Source organism: Tamandua tetradactyla, chromosome 1 (genome assembly GCF_023851605.1).
Source record: "Tamandua tetradactyla isolate mTamTet1 chromosome 1, mTamTet1.pri, whole genome shotgun sequence".
Taxonomy (NCBI): Eukaryota; Metazoa; Chordata; class Mammalia; order Pilosa; family Myrmecophagidae; genus Tamandua; species Tamandua tetradactyla.
In genome coordinates, this window is record NC_135327.1 from 23,739,363 (window position 1) to 23,756,886 (window position 17,524).

At 53.1% G+C, this 17,524-nt stretch overlaps 1 protein-coding gene across 1 annotated transcript; it reads right to left on the reverse strand.

The window, feature by feature from the left end:
• Positions 1–490: 490 nt before the first annotated feature.
• PDYN (prodynorphin) lies at positions 491–15,299 on the reverse strand. Its single transcript, XM_077112292.1, has 3 exons — positions 14,450–15,299; positions 4,052–4,196; positions 491–2,656 (listed from the first exon to the last, which is right to left on the reverse strand). Exons 2-3 carry the CDS (start codon positions 4,178–4,180, stop codon positions 2,021–2,023), a joined length of 765 nt encoding a protein of 254 aa, XP_076968407.1. The 5' UTR covers positions 4,181–4,196; positions 14,450–15,299; the 3' UTR covers positions 491–2,020.
• Between the last annotated feature and the right edge of the window lie 2,225 nt (positions 15,300–17,524).

Here is a 17,524-nt window from a genome sequence, read left to right on the forward strand (position 1 = left end):
AGCCCCAGTGTTTCACTCGCCTGTCCTGGTCAGCCAGCAGAGGAAGGAGCCCAGGGACTTAGGTGGATGCCCACATTCTCTGCAGCACCCCTGCCCGGTCTCCCCACCGGGCAGTGATGCTTGAGCTTCGCCACTCTCTCTTTAGGCAGTGAAGAAAGGAAACCCTCACTAACGGAGCGTCTGCTCTGAGCTAGAGGCTTAGGTGCCCTCATCTAATCCCCACAACCACCGGGCGACGTTGGCACTATTAGTGTTCATTTTAGAGGGAGGGACAAAGTGTCACAGAGGCCAAGTGTCCTGCCTAAGGTCACGCAGATCCAATTTTCAAATTTCAGGTGGTGGGGCTCGAAAGCTTTTGCTCTTTCTGCTATTGCACACTTAGTTTCCTAACATGAATAAGATACATGTATATATTCATTCCCCAGCAATCTTTTCTGCAAATGGTCTTCTCAGGACTGAGGCTCTCATGCACGCATCAAGTCATCAGCAGCTTTTTAAATTTATTGTGCTGGAGGAGCAAGGAGTGACACAGGCTGATTCAGAACTAAGCAAATTTCCAAGTAAATTTTTAAGAAGCACACAAACGAAGCCTAAAGCAATCTATACATTTCAAACATGAGAGACCTGGGGGCTACAAACAAAGATGTGAGCTCAGTAGCATTTTATGCAAATTATCCAAACTCAAACTTTCCTCTCCTCTGCAGCCCAGTGTCCTAGACCCACAACCAAACCACAGCGCCTGGGGATGAGACAGCAAGCAAGAGAGGGGCAGGGGGAGAGATCTGTGATTGAAGCCAAGGCGTTGGGAGATCTCCTGCCTCTGATTCTGGGTTATTTGAAACAAGGGAGCTCATTTGGCCTCAAGCACTTAATCATTTCATTCCTCTTTCTGGTTTTATTTTGAGACATTAAGAGGAAAGAATTACCATGGGAGCTGAAGAGAGCCTTTTTTTCTGACTCGCTGTTGCTTCTGGATTCCCTCACTCAATGCCCAATGCATATGTTGGGCCAGATGGCTTGGACTCTTGGCGGTCAATTCAGCTGCTCAAGAACACGGCTGCACTTAACCCCATCAACTTGACTGTGTCTCGGTTCATCGTCGGGTAGAAGTGTGATACTGATCAGTTTAATTAGTTTAATGAGGGCTGAGGGAACTGGTCCACATTTTGAGACTGTTGCACAGAACAAAATGGTTTGCCTTGCTCCCTCCTTGATCATTTCAGTATTCCGAAGGAGGACAGCTCTCAATGAACCATTTAGGAAAGGAGTTTTCACTTTCTTATCTTCTGAGAGGAGTTGGGCAATGTGCGGGGTACCAAAATAGATTGGAGTCTGGGAGCTCTGGGCTTCAAGAGGTGGGTTTCTAAACAATGAGAATTCAAATTGTGCCAGTGGAGCATGTAACCCACTGGAAGACTGAAGTCCCTACTGTAGGAAAGCCTGCACCAAAAAAAGGGCAGTGTTTGGGTATCTGAGTTTAAGCATGCTCTCTAAAGCAGGGTGCACGAGGAGATCCCATGAGGTTTGAGAATAAAATTTAGGATTTCTATTTCATTTTAAATTTCTACCTTTTGTATGCTTTATGATACTTGCATGTACTATATAAAGGAATATAGCTGCTTTGGGGAAGTGTGCTCATTTTTCTTTGGGGGGGAGGGGAGCATGTGGTCATTAAAGTTCGGAGATCATAGATTTAAAGGTACTAAGGCAGGTCACTTTGGACTCCTGGACCTGGGAAGTCACAGGAACTGTGGGTAGTAGAGTTGACGATGCAAGTAGAATTGCAGGCGATGGTAGTTTTAGACATCTAGCGGTCTGAGCTAAGCATCCTTCTTACCACTGACCCTGAACAAATACTGCATGCCCAGGCAGAAGAGAGGTAGGTTGGGTGTGGATATTTTGTAGACAATGTTGGACTGAGCATGGGGATGGGGCACACACAGGAGATAAACGAATGCACTCCAATCTGGAAAGGAGTCAGGGGGGAGCTCCTGACTCAACTCCAGGATGGGAAAGGTGTTCACACATCAAAAAGCTCCCCAGAGTAGGCACTGGGGTCTTCCTGAGACCGAGTCACCACCTTGAACTGGCGCCGGAGAAAACCACCATAGCGCTTCTGATTGTCCCACTTGAGCTTGGGACGGATACGCCGCAAGAAGCCCCCATAGCGTTTGTACAAGTCCTCATGGGATGCCCCCTCCTCCTCCCCCTCCCTCTCTCCTGCCACCTCTGAGCTCCTCTTGGGGTGTTTGCGCAAGAAGCCCCCATAGCGTTTGACTTGTTCTTTGGGGTTCTCCTCACTGGGACCAAGTGCTCCAGCCTCCGTGGCACCATCGATTGGCTGGGCATCATCCATCAGCTCAATTTCTACTCCCTCCCCAAACCTGCCCGAGAGACCCCTGAGCTTCTCCCCCAGGCTCTTGCTCAGAGCACTCTCCCTTGCTGGGGTGCTGGGGAGGAGGAATTTGTTTCTCTCCAACTTCTTGAGGAGGGGCCCAGAACTCTTGGTCAGAGTGCTATACGGATCTTCCCAAACCACCTTGCTCTCCAAGTCTCCCTTGCTGTTGAGTCCGAAGGTGAAAAGAGTCAGGAAGCCCTGGCATCTCTCCCACTCTTCAGAAGGCAGCAGGATGGCCTGGCATTCCAGGGAGCAAATCTGCAAAAGACCCAACAAAACCGGTGGTCATGTCACCACCTGCAAACGTTCAAGGCGCACATACTCTCCTGCTCCAGACAGCCTGCTCTCCAATATCTGAGGACATGCCAGGTAGCTGTCATTGCTAACCCCTGGGCCATCCACTTCAAAGCTCCCGGTAGTACCCACATGGAAGAAGAGGAAAGAGGCTTGGAGGTAAAACAGTTTTCCCAAGGGCACAGGGCTACAGATGGCAATGCTGGGATGGGAAGTAAAATCGCCCCATAATGCTCTGGTGGACTCACACGTCACCTCCTTACTTCTGACTCCCAGAGGGAGGAGTTGGCTCTCCCAATCTTTCCCAGGTGTGAAGGATGCTGCAAATATATAGAGACAGAAGCACTGCAAAATGGTGGAAAGGACATGTGTGGGGACCTAGGAGGGTTCATCCAATCTGGGAAGATAAATATTATCTGCTTCATAAGAGGATCCAATCATAACAGTGGTGATGGTGACAATATAACAACAGCTTATGATGGGCCAGGTTCACGGGTGCATGTGAACCTTCCGACGACCTACAAGGCTGGCGCTGTTATCAGTCCCATCTTCAGATGCAAAACTAAGGCACTTTAAGGTTAAGTAACTTGCCCAGAGTCAGCAGCGCTTGTAAGGGGTGGTATTGGAACTTGAACCTGGGTATCAAATGCCACGAGTCCTCATGCTTCGCCATCGTGCCCTCCTGAGACGGTGTGTGGGCAGCACCTGACAATGTGTGCACCTCAACACACAGCGGCTAAGGTTGTATACTAAATACTTTCCATTATCTCAGGGGATCACCCCCATTTTGCAAGGGTCCTTATCTGAGGCTCAGAGAGGGGGTTCTGTGGTCATAGAACTACAAAGCAGCAGAAGCAAAGCCTGTGGCCTGCCCACCTCCCCCTTGGGGCCTCTACTCTCTGCTGTCATGGGAGAGGCACGTGGGGAAGCTCGACATGAAGCAAAGCCAACAACGTCAGACCAAGAGCTCTAACACCCAGGAATGGGGTTCAGTATTTGATTCTTTTAGCCAGCTCCTGGCATTTAGAGCCCAGTGATGAGAAGCCCTGAAAAGTTAGTTGAAGGCTGCTGATTCCTGACGTCTGCACCACCTAATGAATGGCATTCCCTGTTGCCAGGCACCAGGCTCCTTGGAAACGTGAGTCTCTGCCCTGGACCTTAGTGAACCGGTGGTGGTGAGGCCTGCGGTGGGACTGGCAGCTGGAAAACTGCAGCCCCCAGCGTCCAAGCTGTCCACAGGACAGGACCAGCCCGGCACAGATGGGACGAGTTTTCTGAAGAGGCTCTTGGTTTCCCAGGCCTCTGGGCTTTGTGCATAGCCCAGTTCCTGGGCCTCCAGGAAACCTGCCTGAGACCTACCAGAGGGATGACGGGTTGGGGCAGATCCTGGGTCCTCGCTGCACACAAGGAGCACTGGGACAGGCAGTCCGCTGCGGCAGAGGGGAGCACAAGGAGGCACGCAGCCAGCACCAGCCCCTGCCACGCCATTCTGTCTTGGCTGTTCCTGCAGGAGGGGAGGAAAAGAAGACAATGAGATCCGGGATCCCCTACTCTGTGGGGTGTGGCCTGAGCCTACAGAGTTATTCATTAACTCCTGCTGCAGCCCAGCAAGGCGAGCCTTGGTCCTCTTCTAGAATAGAGAAAAGAGGCCTGGAGAGAGGAAGTGGGTGCCCTAGGCCGGGGATCAAGGAAGGGAACTAAGAGCTGAGCCCTGCTATGGGCGAAGGGCCTCCCTACCCACTCACACTCAGTCTGCACAACAGCCCTTCAAGGTCGGTTTTGGTATTTTCATTTGACAGATGGGCAAATGGAGGCTGGGGGTGGGGAGTGGTTGCTCACCCAGCTAGGAAGCGGGCAAGCCAGGACTTGCTAGGGTGTCAGACCTCAAAACCCATTGTGCCCACCTGTCAAGCCAGAAGAGACCTTCTCTGAGGTCTGTGAAGCTTCCCTTGCCTCCCTTTGTCCCTGTCCCACAGGCTGTCACCCATTCAGTCCTTTTTCCTTCATAAGGTCTCTGGGGTTTGCCTTTTCCTCCCCAGAGGAGGTGGCTGTGTCTCCCCCTTCACCTTCTCTCCACGCTGTGTTCTGGCCTCCCCTTCTTTCTTATCCCTTCTGCCCACCCTGGAATGCTTTTCTCAGCACAACAGGCCAGTGAACTGACCCTTTGGGCTGGGTCAGGCCTGGCCCTCCTGCTCTAAATGTTGGGGGCACGCAGATTCTCCTCTCCATACCCTGTCCCTTCAGCTCTGGGCTCCAAACACATGCAGCCAGTTTCCATCAGACCACGCACCACCTCATCCCGCTTTATTTATTGGATGTTTATTTGCACTGTTTTTGTGGTTTATCATCCCCCTACTAGAATGATAGCTCCTTGGGGGCAGAGACCATCTTATTCCCTGCTGTGTCCCAACACCCGGATCACTGGCCGGCACGTAAGAGGGGCCTAATAAACCCTCAGCGAGTAGATAACTGTTTCATGCAAAGTATGTTGAAAGTTGTCTCTCTCATAAGCAACCCTTTAAAAAGCAAATGTCTCAAGTCAAAGCTGTTCAACATAGGAACACAATGCCATTCTCCCACGTGGAAATGGGGAGCTCCCCTGAACTGGGCAGGGGGGAGCTCCTCGTCCTTCCGGCCCAGCCTTTGTGGCCTGGTACCCCAGACGCTGCTCTCGGAGGGGGCTGGCCTCCCCCCCCGCCCCCCACCCCGTCTTCCCTGTCCCGCAGGCGGCTCTGTTGGCTCAGCTGGTCGGGGCAGCCAGGAGGCCCCTCACCCCAGGCCCAGAGCCTCATGCCGATGCCCAGAGCTGCACCTCTTCCTCAGAGCACACAGTAGGTTCTCCCACCTATGCATGCTTAACAATGATCCCAGCCTTCATTTACTGAGCACCTCCTGTGCACCAGGCCCTGTGCTAAGCCCTTATGTCCAGCACCTCATTCACTCTTCACCAGTATCCTACAGCGAGTGGCGAGGCTGGGGAGCAAGGCCGGTTCCGCCTGACACTTATGCCCTTAATCTCTGCAGTTTCTAGAACAACTTCGATTCCTCAACAGCCGAACTCGCAGGGATGCCCGGAGGGTCCTCAACCTGCCCACCCGTGGTATCCCCACTTTACAGACGGGAAAACCAGCGCTCTGAGAGGCCGGGGGACCTCCTGAGGTCACACAGTGATTCAAGCCTCTCTGGAGGCTGGGCAAGCTCTGCTCCCCTGAGCAGGGACACACAGAGTGGAAAACCTAGGGCAGTGGACATATGTCTGTCCCCGTGTCTCTCTCGGGCCTTCCTGTTTCTTTCACGCTCTATCAGCTGCTGAGCGGATTTGGGTTCCAGGTGAATGAGCTGTGCGGTGTGTGTGCAGATATGATGCAGGCAGCTTGGGCTTTCTTGAGTAGGAGCGCGGTTATCAGTCAGGGCTGGGCTGTCCTGGTACGAGATTAGCACTGGCCGAGCCCACCAGGGAGGGCGGGACCCACACAGTGGGTCCTACCCCAGCTCCATCTGGAGGCTTCCCGCACAGCTTAGCTGCTCAGGTAGGAGGTCCGCCTCAGCCAGCCAATTTGGGATCTCTTTGTTCCAGGCAAAAATAATTGTGACATCCTTTCCTTTCATCCATCAATATTATGCTCAATAATAGTAATTCGAGCTGATCCGATGGTTATTAAGTAATCACGATGTTCTAAGCAATTCTCATGGATTAACTCACTTACATTCACAGCAACTCTGTGGGGTGGGTACTAGTCTCATGCCTACTTTACAGATGAGAAAACTGAGGCACAGCAAGTTTTCTTGCTCTAGTTAAGCGGCAGAGCTGAGATTTGTACCCGGGTAGTTTGACTCCAGAACCTACCTTCTTAACCACCTGGGCACAGAGCCCAGGCCCCGCCAACCCACTCCCACCCCCAGCTTCCCTCTCCCTCCAGGGGACCACCAGCCTCCTCCTGGTTCCAGTGTGGCCTCCAGGCTACAGCAACCAGAGTCAGTGCAAAGCTTACTACACCCCCCACCTGGACTTAAAGTCTTCAGGGGCTCTCTGATGCTTTTAAAAGGAGGCCCAGTCTCCGAGGCTGAGTCCTGCACATGGCTTAGTGTAAAGCATCCTCATAACAAACCTTAAGAGCTGGGCCCAATATTCTCCCCATTCTACAGCTGAGGAAATGGAGGCACAGAGAGATTATGCTATCTGTCTGCCGAGCTTTGGCCCATGGGGTTCCCCCCGCCTGGAACACCTTTCTCACCCCACCCATCCATTCACATCTCCATTCAAGTTGGCTTATTCTTACTCATTCTTCAAAACTCAGCTTCAGCTGCCTCCTCCAGGAAGTCTGTCTGGATTAATTCCCTCCTCTGAGCTTCTACAGCCACCTGTGCTGACTCCATCATATAATTGTCTCTTATTTTTCTCATTCCCCCAACCAGAGTGTGGAAGTGAAAAGTCCCTGAGGTGAGAGTGTGTGTAGTGGGTTTGAGGAATGCAAGGCCAGGGTGGTGAATGAATAGGAGAGAGAGAGACTGGGATTAAAAACAAGAAAGAAAGAAAGCAGAGAGATGGGCAGAGGCCGGAAAATGTCGACCCTTGTAGATGAGGGTAAAAAGTCAGCTTTTCACTCTGAATGTGACATGGAGATAAGGAAGGTGGAATGAATGAAGGGATGAATGAATGGTATCCCCAGCATCTAATACAGGGTGGGAGCAAAACAAGCGTGTTAAGGGAACAGGCGGATACTTGAATGTTGTCCAACTCCTCCACCTCTTCAAAGCCCTGTGTGAATTCTTCCGGACCACACCTCCATCCCGCCTGAGAAACCTCACGGAACTGCCAGTTGTCCAAACCAACACCTGCTAAGCAAATGTTAGCTGAACCGAGGAGAGGAGAGTGGGGAGGAAAGAGGAAGCGAGCGGAGAGGGGGAGGCCGAGAGGGGGAGAGATTAGACAAGGGGAAGAGAGACAGAGAAAACAGAGTGGGAAGAGATGGGAGAAGATGGACAGGGAGGAAGTGAAAGAAAAAAAAAAGAGAGACAGAGCAGGGAGAAAAGAGAGGCGCTGGAAAGAGAGGCAGAAAGACAGCAAGAGAGAAGGAGGGAAGGGGAGAGAGACCCAAATACAGATGGAGAGGGAGGCCATAGGGCAGAGAGGAGAGAGGGAGACAAAGAGGGAGAGAGACAGGAAGCAGGCAGCAGGGAGGTCACTTCCAGAACATCGGGGCCTTTATTCGGAAGTTTTCGTTTTCTTTCCTGACTTGCTCAAGGCAACGCTCAGTGAGCCCTGGTTACCCGGACACTGGGAAGGGCTTCAGCCACTGAGTCCCTGCTCTTCCAGCCAACGCCCACCCCCACTCCCACACACACTCCTTGCAGCCCTGGGCCCCAAAGGAGCCAGGCTCCCTCAGGCCATCTGGGCGTGGATGGAGAAGAGACGGAGCTAAGGGTTGCCCGGGGAGACTCTTCTCTCTGAAGGACTGAAGGGTGGGATGGAGGAATGGGTCGGGCAGGGACAGCTGGGCACTGAGGCCTCCGGCTCGCCCCTCCCGGCCCGGAGCTCTCTCCCTGCAAAAGGCCAGAGGTGGCAAACGAGCCACCCACCTCCGAGCTCAACAAGTGGGCATGGGCGTTTTGACCTGCACAGGGATTTTTAAACATCTTGTCCCCATTTTTAAACTGGGAGAGTTTTGCATTTCAAGAATATATATCAGTTTCCAATGTGTCCTGAAAAATCGATTTACCCTGGAGACATGGGACCTCACTCCACCACGGAAGCAATCACGGACAAATCAGGCTGCTAGGGTGACCGGTGACCCCACGGGGTGGCTTACTCGAGCCTGTCCCTGCTGGGCATTGAGTGACATTTGAGTCTCTGCCCTCTGAAATGCTTACTCTCCTGCCTTCACAAAGCAGCGTGGTGTAGGGGATGTGAGGGTAGTTCAGAGGTAGAGGGCAGGAGAGGGCAGGAGACCCGGGTTCAACTCCCACGCAATTCCCAAAGAAACAAAAAATTCAGCAGATGGTGCTGTGATAACGGGATACTCACATGGAAAAAGAATGAGACGTGACACCGCCACACAGCATACCAAAACAAACAAACAAACGAACGAACGAAAAAGCAGCGTGGGATGAGGTGGGGGGCACATTTGGTGAGAAAGGGGAGTGAGGACCTCAAATCCCTTCCTGACCCAGAAGCAGGACCATCACGTGTTCAGAAAGTAGGTTCACCTCCGCCCCAGCACTTACCACCACTTTGGGTGGTACCTCAGTTTTCTCATCTATAAAATGGGGCTAATAGTGCTTCAGAGGCTTGGTGTGGGAATGAAATAAGATATCATGTATAGAGCACCTTGCATCGAGCCCGACACACACTATGGGCTTTAAATTGGATACCATCAGGCTCCATTCTAATCTCACCTGGGCTGTAGGAGAAGGGAAAAGAAGAGGGAGAAAAAGCGAGATAAAGAAGGGCACACCACGGAAACTCAAAAGAAGGTGTTGAATGAATGCACGGCCATGCATGGAGGGCCTACCGTGTGCCCAGGCGGGCTGAGTGCACCTCAGTCACGATCCCAGCAATCCCAAAAAGCTGCCCCTTGTCAAGAGCCTACTGCGCGCCAGGCTGGGTGTGACCACATCACACGGGTTATTTCTACTCCTCGCAACAACCTGCGGGTGGATGTTTTAAACACCCACTGAACAGAGGACAAGACTGAGGCTGGGAGACGCGACGCTCCTTGCCCAAGTTGTGGGAGAGCTTCTTGTGACCAGATCCCTTTGGGTTAAAAGAGGGACTCGAACAGCCACGCATCCACGTGGTCGCTGAGACTTTCCCGAGCGATGCCATTTCCTTCCTTTTGTAAGAGAAACAAATTAGTGAGCAATGTCAGAAGAGCCTCAGAGGAACATTTTAGCTTTTCTGATGGGATTTGCTGAGGAATAGCGCTCAGAAGCCGTGCATCAGGGATACCCCTGCCCGCTTAGCATCTCGGATTTGGGATGAGCCGAGGAGGAAGGGCCCTGAGCCGCCGTGCAGGGGAGGAGAGGGAAGCTGGCCGCCGGGGCCGCTGGCGCCTGGTGCCCAGTGCAGGGCTGGAGGGTCCGCCCGGGTCAGCGGGGCCTGCTAATGGCCCGCGCCAAAGAAGGTCCCGCTCCTTGGCCGTTCAGGCAGCGCTTTCCCGGCCTCCTGGCACTCTGTGTTGGCCCCAGCGAGGGAGGAGGAGGAGTGAGCCTCCCTTAACAGGAAGGAAACAAAGCACCCCCCAGGTGGGATGCTTCGTTCAAGGCCAGCGGGCCAGTGGAAGAAGCAGGGGAGGCCGTGTGCCCTATAAAGAGCCCAGCCCCCCTCCCAGAACCCCTGCGGCCTCCCCCAGTGCTCCTGAGCATCGGCTGCTTCCTAGCACCCAAGGAGGGGCCTGGGGAAACTCACCTGGTGATTTTCCTGATTCCTGGCCTGGGGGGTGGGGAGGGGACACTGGCTCTGGAGTCGGACCCCAGGACCCTCTTGCACCTTGTGAGCGAGGATGAGCTGCAACCTTCCCCAAGGCCCAGCTCCTCTGTCGGGGGCACGGGTATCTGCCCCCTGCCACGTCCTCTTGGGCCCAGCGGGCGACGGCGCCACCTGAAGCACCAGTACATAGGAGGCCCTTTCCACTGGGGGCTCAGAGGTCCTTGAAAGGGAGGGTCTGTTTGCCCTTCTTTCTCCTCGATGATATTTCTATACTGTAGTCAGCGGAGGGTCTGGAGAAGCTGCAAGCATTTTTATTTAAAAAGCCAACATGGAATAATAATGGCTTGATTTAACACCGCAATTATCTCTTGGAGCACTTTATCGCATATGATTATCCCTATTTGATAGAAGAGGAAATGGGAAAAGGTATAAATGAAGTCGCTGTTTAAGGTCACACTGTGAGTCAGGAGGGAAATGGAGACAGAGATCGGGCCTCCCACGCCCGGGCCTGACTCTCAGGAGGAGGTGGGGCTGTTTCAGTGACCCCACAGCCACCACCATCACAGGAGCCCGCAAAACCTGCCCCGTGGCCCTGAGCCCCACACCTCCAGGCTTGTGGCCAATAGAGGGGCGGCCAGAGGGTGAGGGCCCCAGGGTCACAGCGGGGTGGGGGTCTCAGCTACCTGGGCCAAGCTCTTTGCTGTGCGTTTTATCTCAGCTACTGCATTTTCACCCCCAAGAGAATCGGGTGGGCTGGGTACTATTAGCCCCATTTTCTAGATGGGGAAAATTGAGGCTCGGGGAGGCAAAATGACTGGGCTAGTGCCGAGAGGCAAGGACATAGCAGGCTTAAAACCCTGTCTGCATAGGTACACATTAACTGTCCATCAGATTATCCCTAAATAACTCACATTGCTGAAGATGAAACCATTTCAGGAGCTTTTGCCCCCATTGAAATATATAAACTTCATCTTCATGAGTCCCCAGCAGGCAGAAAAGGGAGCCCCTGAAAGCTGAAGAAAGTTGTCCTTGTTAGGCTCTTAGGGTCAATGACAAAGGATGGGTTATCAGGTTTGGGTGGGGTTGAGGGTGTTTCAGGCTCTGAATGGAAACTGAATGCACCATTAGCCCAGAAAGAATCCAAACACAGGGCACAGGGTGGGGGCCCCACCCCAGGCAGGCCCTGGCTTGGGCTGCTCCTGGACACGGGGTGGAGAGATGGTTCTGTGGTCCTGCAGTGGGAGGCAAGATGGAAACATCCACCGCCCTTTTAAAAGAATGTTTTTCAAGAGTAGAATCCACAGAGAACCTGCACCTGTTTTGTTCTTGGGTACAGTTAAAGGAAGAACAGAAAGGCAAAAGGAGGACGGACCCAAGGGAGGCAGAGGTGGAGAGATGCAGAGAGATGCAGAGAGAGGAGCCAGAAAGAGTGTCACACACACACACCTGGAAAAACAGAGAGGCCATTTGGGAAGAGAAGGTCAAAATAAGAAGGAGCTGGGAGAGGAAGAAGGGGAGTGAGAGGGGGAGGGGGAGAGGGGCAGGAGGAGGAGGGACCAGGAAAGAGGAAGAAAGGAACAAAATAAGGGCGAGAGAGAAGCAGGGGAGAGTGAATCACAAATGCCATTCTCACCTCCTGCCAACTCCCTGATCTCGTCCTTTGTCCCTGGAAGCCAGCAGACAGAGACCAGCTCCACCACAGCTGCTCAGCAAACGCTTGTCAAGTTAAATTGAGTCGTCCTGCCATAGGTGAAGGAGCCAAAAGGCAGTTCAAGTGTCTGGGTGAACAAGTCGCCCCCTGGTGAGCAGGATGGCAACTGACCAACCCTACTGAGCGAGCGAGCGGGATGGATCAAAGGACTTGGGGCGGGATCTCCACCACCACGTGCCCTGAGGGCCTGGGCCCAGCACCCTCCCGCCAGAAGTAGCCCCCTGGCTCCAGGCGGGAGGGGATTTACGAGTTCAAACTTCGAAGGCCTTGGGGACGTCTCTCCATCCCGAAGGCTGATCCCGGGCTCATAGCCGGGTGTTGCCAGACGGTGTTTACTGCTGCCGCCACGGCCAACTCTGTCTCTGTGAAATCGTTTCCGCTCTTCGTCAGAACTCAATGGGATTAACCAGCATTCACAGGCTGAGATGAGTGGAAATGGTGAGAGAAATCAGCTGGCTCACCACACTTTCTGACACTCTTTAAAATCAAATCACCAACTATCGAGCCCTCTTAGAATGATGGAAGAGATCTAATAAAGTACAATGGTGCAAGAAGGACCCAAGGAGGTGGGAAGTAGGAGGGGGCATCCGGGAGGATGAACCAAACAGAGACTTCCTGATTCCAAAGTGGTTAATGAAGATATAGTCTTCCATTGCAGGTGGGGAGCAGGATAGGAGGTCGCGGGGTGGGGGGGATGGGGAGAAGTCAGAAATATTAGCTGTTTTGTCATATTTCCTAGGCATAGGGTGCAGCGTGAATTAGCATGATCCAATGCTACTTCGGAGCAGCAAAACCTTGAATAGTCCCTGTAGCATTTACTGAGTACTCGACTAAATGCTGGCATACTCCAGCATCCCATTGGAGCCTCACAGCAACCTCAGGGGATGAATTTATTATTACCTTTATTTTGCAAATGAGGGGATTAAGGCTCAGAGAGGGGCTGCCGCTGTCCCACAGTCACACAGTAAATGAGTGATGGGATCTGGGATTTGAACCCAGCACTCTCTGGGGTGTGGTGGGACACCCATTTAGATGGTCAATGGAAAATCCCTGGCTCCTGGCAGTGATCTCCAGAAACCCTAACCCATCTCTATGGGTCTTAAAGTGATTGCAAATTTCTCAAACAGCCCCCGAGTTGGTCCTTTTGCCCTGTTCAGTGAAAACACGCTGGGTGCCTCAAGAGCCACCACCACGTCCCACTCCCAGCTGCCGTCAGAGACGCAGGATTTGCCTATCACCCATCACACCTCTGGCTCATCTGGGGCACAGCAGTGGGCTGGAGATCCCGTCAGCAAATGCAAGCCTCCCCCAGGCAGCATAACTCAATCGGCTTGGGCTGCTGCAACAGCTCCCCCCACGCAGATCTCAGAGCTTGGAGATAAATGACCTGCAAAAAATAGAATAAAAGCCTGGAGGGGGTGGGAATGAGGGGAGAAGGTGAGGCGGTTAGGACAGCCCTGGCAGCCAGGCGGGGAGAATCAAGAGAAGAGACTAACAATGTGAAACATCCCGCAATGAATCCTGACAGAAATACCTGTCAAATTAGAAAGACATACTTTGTGTATTTTACCAAATACACAAAGACATACTTTGTGTATTTCTTTCTTTAGAAAGAAAGATGATAATTAAGACGTTGGGTCTGTGGGAGGGGAAGTGAAATCCGATCCAATAACCTGAAGAGCTTGTTTCGCCCTGGGAAGCTTGGAGGCTTAATTACGGAATGTTTGTAAATCTTGGAGGGGATTCTTGATAAAAGATACCAGGGAAAATTAAAAGGTCACAGAATTTACAAGTCAGTCCTGGCATTGAAAGCAGGGTTTTTCTTGAAAGCTCACCAGTTTTCTACTGAAGTGAAACTTTGAGAATCTATAACCCTTTCTTTGGAAGCGGATGTCTTTACCACTGAGCAAACGGCTTCCCCATCTGAGCTCCCTCTCTGCCGAACTCAGAATCCACTGGCTGCAATTTACATAAAAGCAACAAGTCTTTTCAGACTAGAATTGACAAGAGTGTTGTCACTCCCTTCCCTATTCTCTCCCAAACCAGATAATCCCAAACTTCATTCTGTGAAAAATGAAGTGAAAGGTAGCCACTCTAACGAGCAAACACACACGACCCAAGAAGAATGAAAAGGCTGAACTTGACCGTCGATTGATGTACGTGGTACAGGGAAAATGCCAGAGCCCTGAGTCTCATTAACGTAACTGCGTCCTTGTTCGCTTAAGTTCAGCGAGAATCACTGACCTTTAAAATCACCCTGCTTAGCTAAACCTCTCACTTCTCCCACCCAAAGTGTCCGTGGTCTTGGACCCTGGCGCTGGCCTGGGAACTGCTGCACGGCAGACTGCTAGGAAAGAAGACATGGGGGCATCCCCCTGGGGGAGAGCTACCCGCTTGTCTAAGCCAGGATTGTGCGGAGAAGGAGATTTTCAGAAGAACAGTCAGTCTCTCCCTGACCCGGCTTTTGTAAACTAGTCTCATAACCGCAACGGCCTCTGGCAGATGGTCAGACACCAACCTGTAAACCGCCAGCCTGGACTCCTGTCATCTCTCGGTCCAGAGGACCAGGAATAAACAAAAGTGAGAGAAGAATCCCGGTGCCCCATCTGGACATTACCTGGGCTGCTCTTTGTCCCTGGGCAGCTTCTGGTCGAGCTGGTTGGAAGGTGGTGGCAGCCGCTCCTCAAGACCCCGAGGGGGCCTCCCTGACTCCGGCTCGGATGGAGGTGCCAAGGAGGCAGCTGTGAGCGCTCCCAAAGCCCATCAGAATGGCAGTCCTGGTGCCTCGCCCCCCCCCTTTTATGGACGAGAGCCTCCCCCTGTCACGCAGCCCTTGCTGAGCACAGGCTGCTCGGAGCCAATGGGGAAGTAGCTCAGAGCAGTCAGAGGCTCAGACCCCCAGGCCCTTCAACTCCAACTCCCTGGGCCCGGCACAATAGCTTCTCCTCGTGACAGAGGAGTGGGAGAGGAAGGCAGCGCTCTGGGGGTGGGTGGGGGGAGGCGGTCTGGGTGCAGGGCTGGTTCTCACTTGAAATCCATCCACTTCAGGTTCTGATGCGTTTCCAGGCGAGTGTCGCGGAAACAAGGAGAGAGAGCCTGAGGGCAGAGATGGAAAGAGTTAGAGGAAGGCAGAGAGAGAAAGAGACCAGAAAGAGAAAGAGAAAGAGAAAGGCAGACAGATATAGAGACAGATGGAGAGAGAGAAAGAGAGAGAGAGAAGCAGAGATCGAGACAGAAAGATTCAAAAGAATGGGAAACAGAGAGAAGGGGGCAACATCAGAGAGAGAGAAGGAGTGATACAGACAAAGCAGGGAAGAAAGAGTCAGGGAAACAAAGAGCCACAGAGAGTCAGAGAAGGGGATCCCCAGAAAGCCAGAAAGCCAGGTAGAAACAGGGAGAGTCAGAGGAAGAGACACGGAAACCAAGATAGAAACTGTCAGAATAAGAACACACACAGGTAGAGAGACAAACAGATGCTAAGACAGACAGAGAGGCTGGGAGAGTCTCGTGATCGTGGAAAAGCAAGGGAAGGAGGGAGGGGCAGAGGCAGCCGGCAGCGACGTGCGTTGCCTTGTGTCGTGTGCTGTGTGTGTGTGGCTGTGCATGCATGTGCCGGAATGTTTGGTGTGTACACTTGCCCGCAGCTGACAGCCGATGCAGGGAGATGCCTGCACGGGTGCCAGGTATGCCAGCCCTGGCAGAAGCACAGCCCTTCCCCGGCTGCCAGGAGCCACCAGTTTACTTTTCTCTGGCCGCAGCACAAAATGCATATCACGGCAAACAGCACTCAGAGAGCAAATCCCCCTCAAAATCTGGGCTGTAATGTGCCTTCGCACACACCCCGGGCACCTTGCCTTGTGCCAGCGGCAGCTTGAACGCCGCACCCTTCATGCCTACCCGACCTGCCGGGACACAGGGGCTGTGCCTTTAACAAGAACCTGCTTCTCTCCTCGGTCAAAGCAGACGCGCGGCGTGCGGTGAGAGGCTGGAGCGTGCCAGGAGGCTGGCAGGGGCTGCCCATGTCATGGGTACCTGCACTGTACCAGGCAGTTTGCCAAAGCTGTTTGTCTGTCTGATTTAGTCATAACAATTCAGCTAGATCATTAATATTATCCCCGCCTTGCAGGCAAGGAAATGGAGACTTGAGAGCTGAAAAACTTAGCCAAAGTCCTACAAACGAAGCTCTGAACAAACCGAGGTTTATCTGACTCCAAGTTCCTACCTAGTGACTCCCCCAAACCCATCTCCTCAGACAAGAAGCCTGATTCTCCCTATATTGAGGGAAGGCAGGGCAGGGCCTTTCTTCTCTGGGACTCAGTTTCTCCAGCTGTACAATGTAGGGGAGGCCATGCTGATAACACTTAAGACATGGGTTTGATTCCTGGCTCTGCCACTTGCCAGGAGACTCAGACAAGTTACCAACATCAGCCTTGGATTGCTCATCTGTAAAATGGGGATGTCGGGCTCTCATGAGGGTGAAACAAGAGGATGTGGGCCACAGCACTTAAGGCAGCTGGCGCGGGGTGAGTCCTCCATGAGCACCTGTCCTCGCGATTTCATCACAGCGTTGCAGCTCTGATGTACCTGGTGCCCTGGGGCCCGGCCCTCTCCCTGCCCCTGGCTCATTCAGCCCTCACAGGAGGAAAACTAGAAGCAGCCACGATGTTTCATTGCATCGCACAACAAGCAAGTCTTGGCTTGGCTATCACATCCATCCTCAAAGAGCTAAGCCACACAGGGAGGGAGTAGGATTTGAACCCCAGACACTCGGGCTCCAAAGCCGCAGCTCCCTCTCATGTCCCTCGAACTTTGAGATCAGGGATCCCTGCGCCCTCCCCAAGGAGGGTCTTCCAAACCTCAAGCCTCGCCTTGCTTCTCCTCCTGTTCCCTTCCCTAAGGAAACGCTGGGTGTGGCAGCAGATGCAAAAAACTTCCAGGTGTCCCAAGTGGCCTGGAGCCATGGACGGCCAGCGCCCCAGCCTCGGTCGGGCATGACCCAAGGCCAGCGGTGCTTGGCCACATCCTGCCTGGTGCCCCAGAGGCCTTGGGTGGAGTCTGTCCACTGATACCCTGCATCTGGGAGCCCACGACATTCTCCCTGGGGGTGAAGCTTCCTCTTCACTACCAAGGCCGAAACCTCATCTCCTCCCTTTACATCCTCCTTATTTTTCGTCTTCTTCTCCCAGCGTCCACCCCTGCTGGCTTCTGGCAATGACTTTGGAATGGAGGAAGGCTCTAAGAGGCGGAGAGCAATGGTTTCCACGCCTGGAGGCCAGGAGCGCTCAGAACAGAGGAGCAGGAGGCCCTCCTGTCACTCGTCATAAAGAGACAATGAGGTTAGAGATGCTGGTGGATAATTCTGCTTTAAACCACAAATGTTGAACATCCTGCAGTCTGTTGTCTGCATCACGAGCGAACGGTCCATCGACTTGCTTTTCCTCTCCTGTAACATTTCGTTACACACATACTCAGGAAAGGGCCCTGAGTTGCTTTGTCTCTTAATACCAGAGGACCTCACGGCCAAGCTCCCCTTCTGCCGGGGCTCAGTGGCGCTCAGGTCACGTTGCAGGCCCCATGTGCCTGTGGAATGGGAAACCAAGGGTTTGGAGCAGGCGTGCTTGGGCTTGAATCCTGATGCCCCGGGTGACAACTGACGGATAACCCCCACCCCGGCACCCCGCCCCCGAGTTGC

Excerpts from the sequence above, each read along its gene's own strand:
- PDYN (XM_077112292.1), bottom strand. The coding sequence starts at position 4,180 with ATGGCGTGGCAGGGGCTGGTGCTGGCTGCGTGCCTCCTTGTGCTCCCC. Across the intron at positions 2,657-4,051 it reads CCCAACCCGTCATCCCTCTG|ATTTGCTCCCTGGAATGCCA; the intron begins GTAGGTCTCAGG and ends GGTCTTTTGCAG.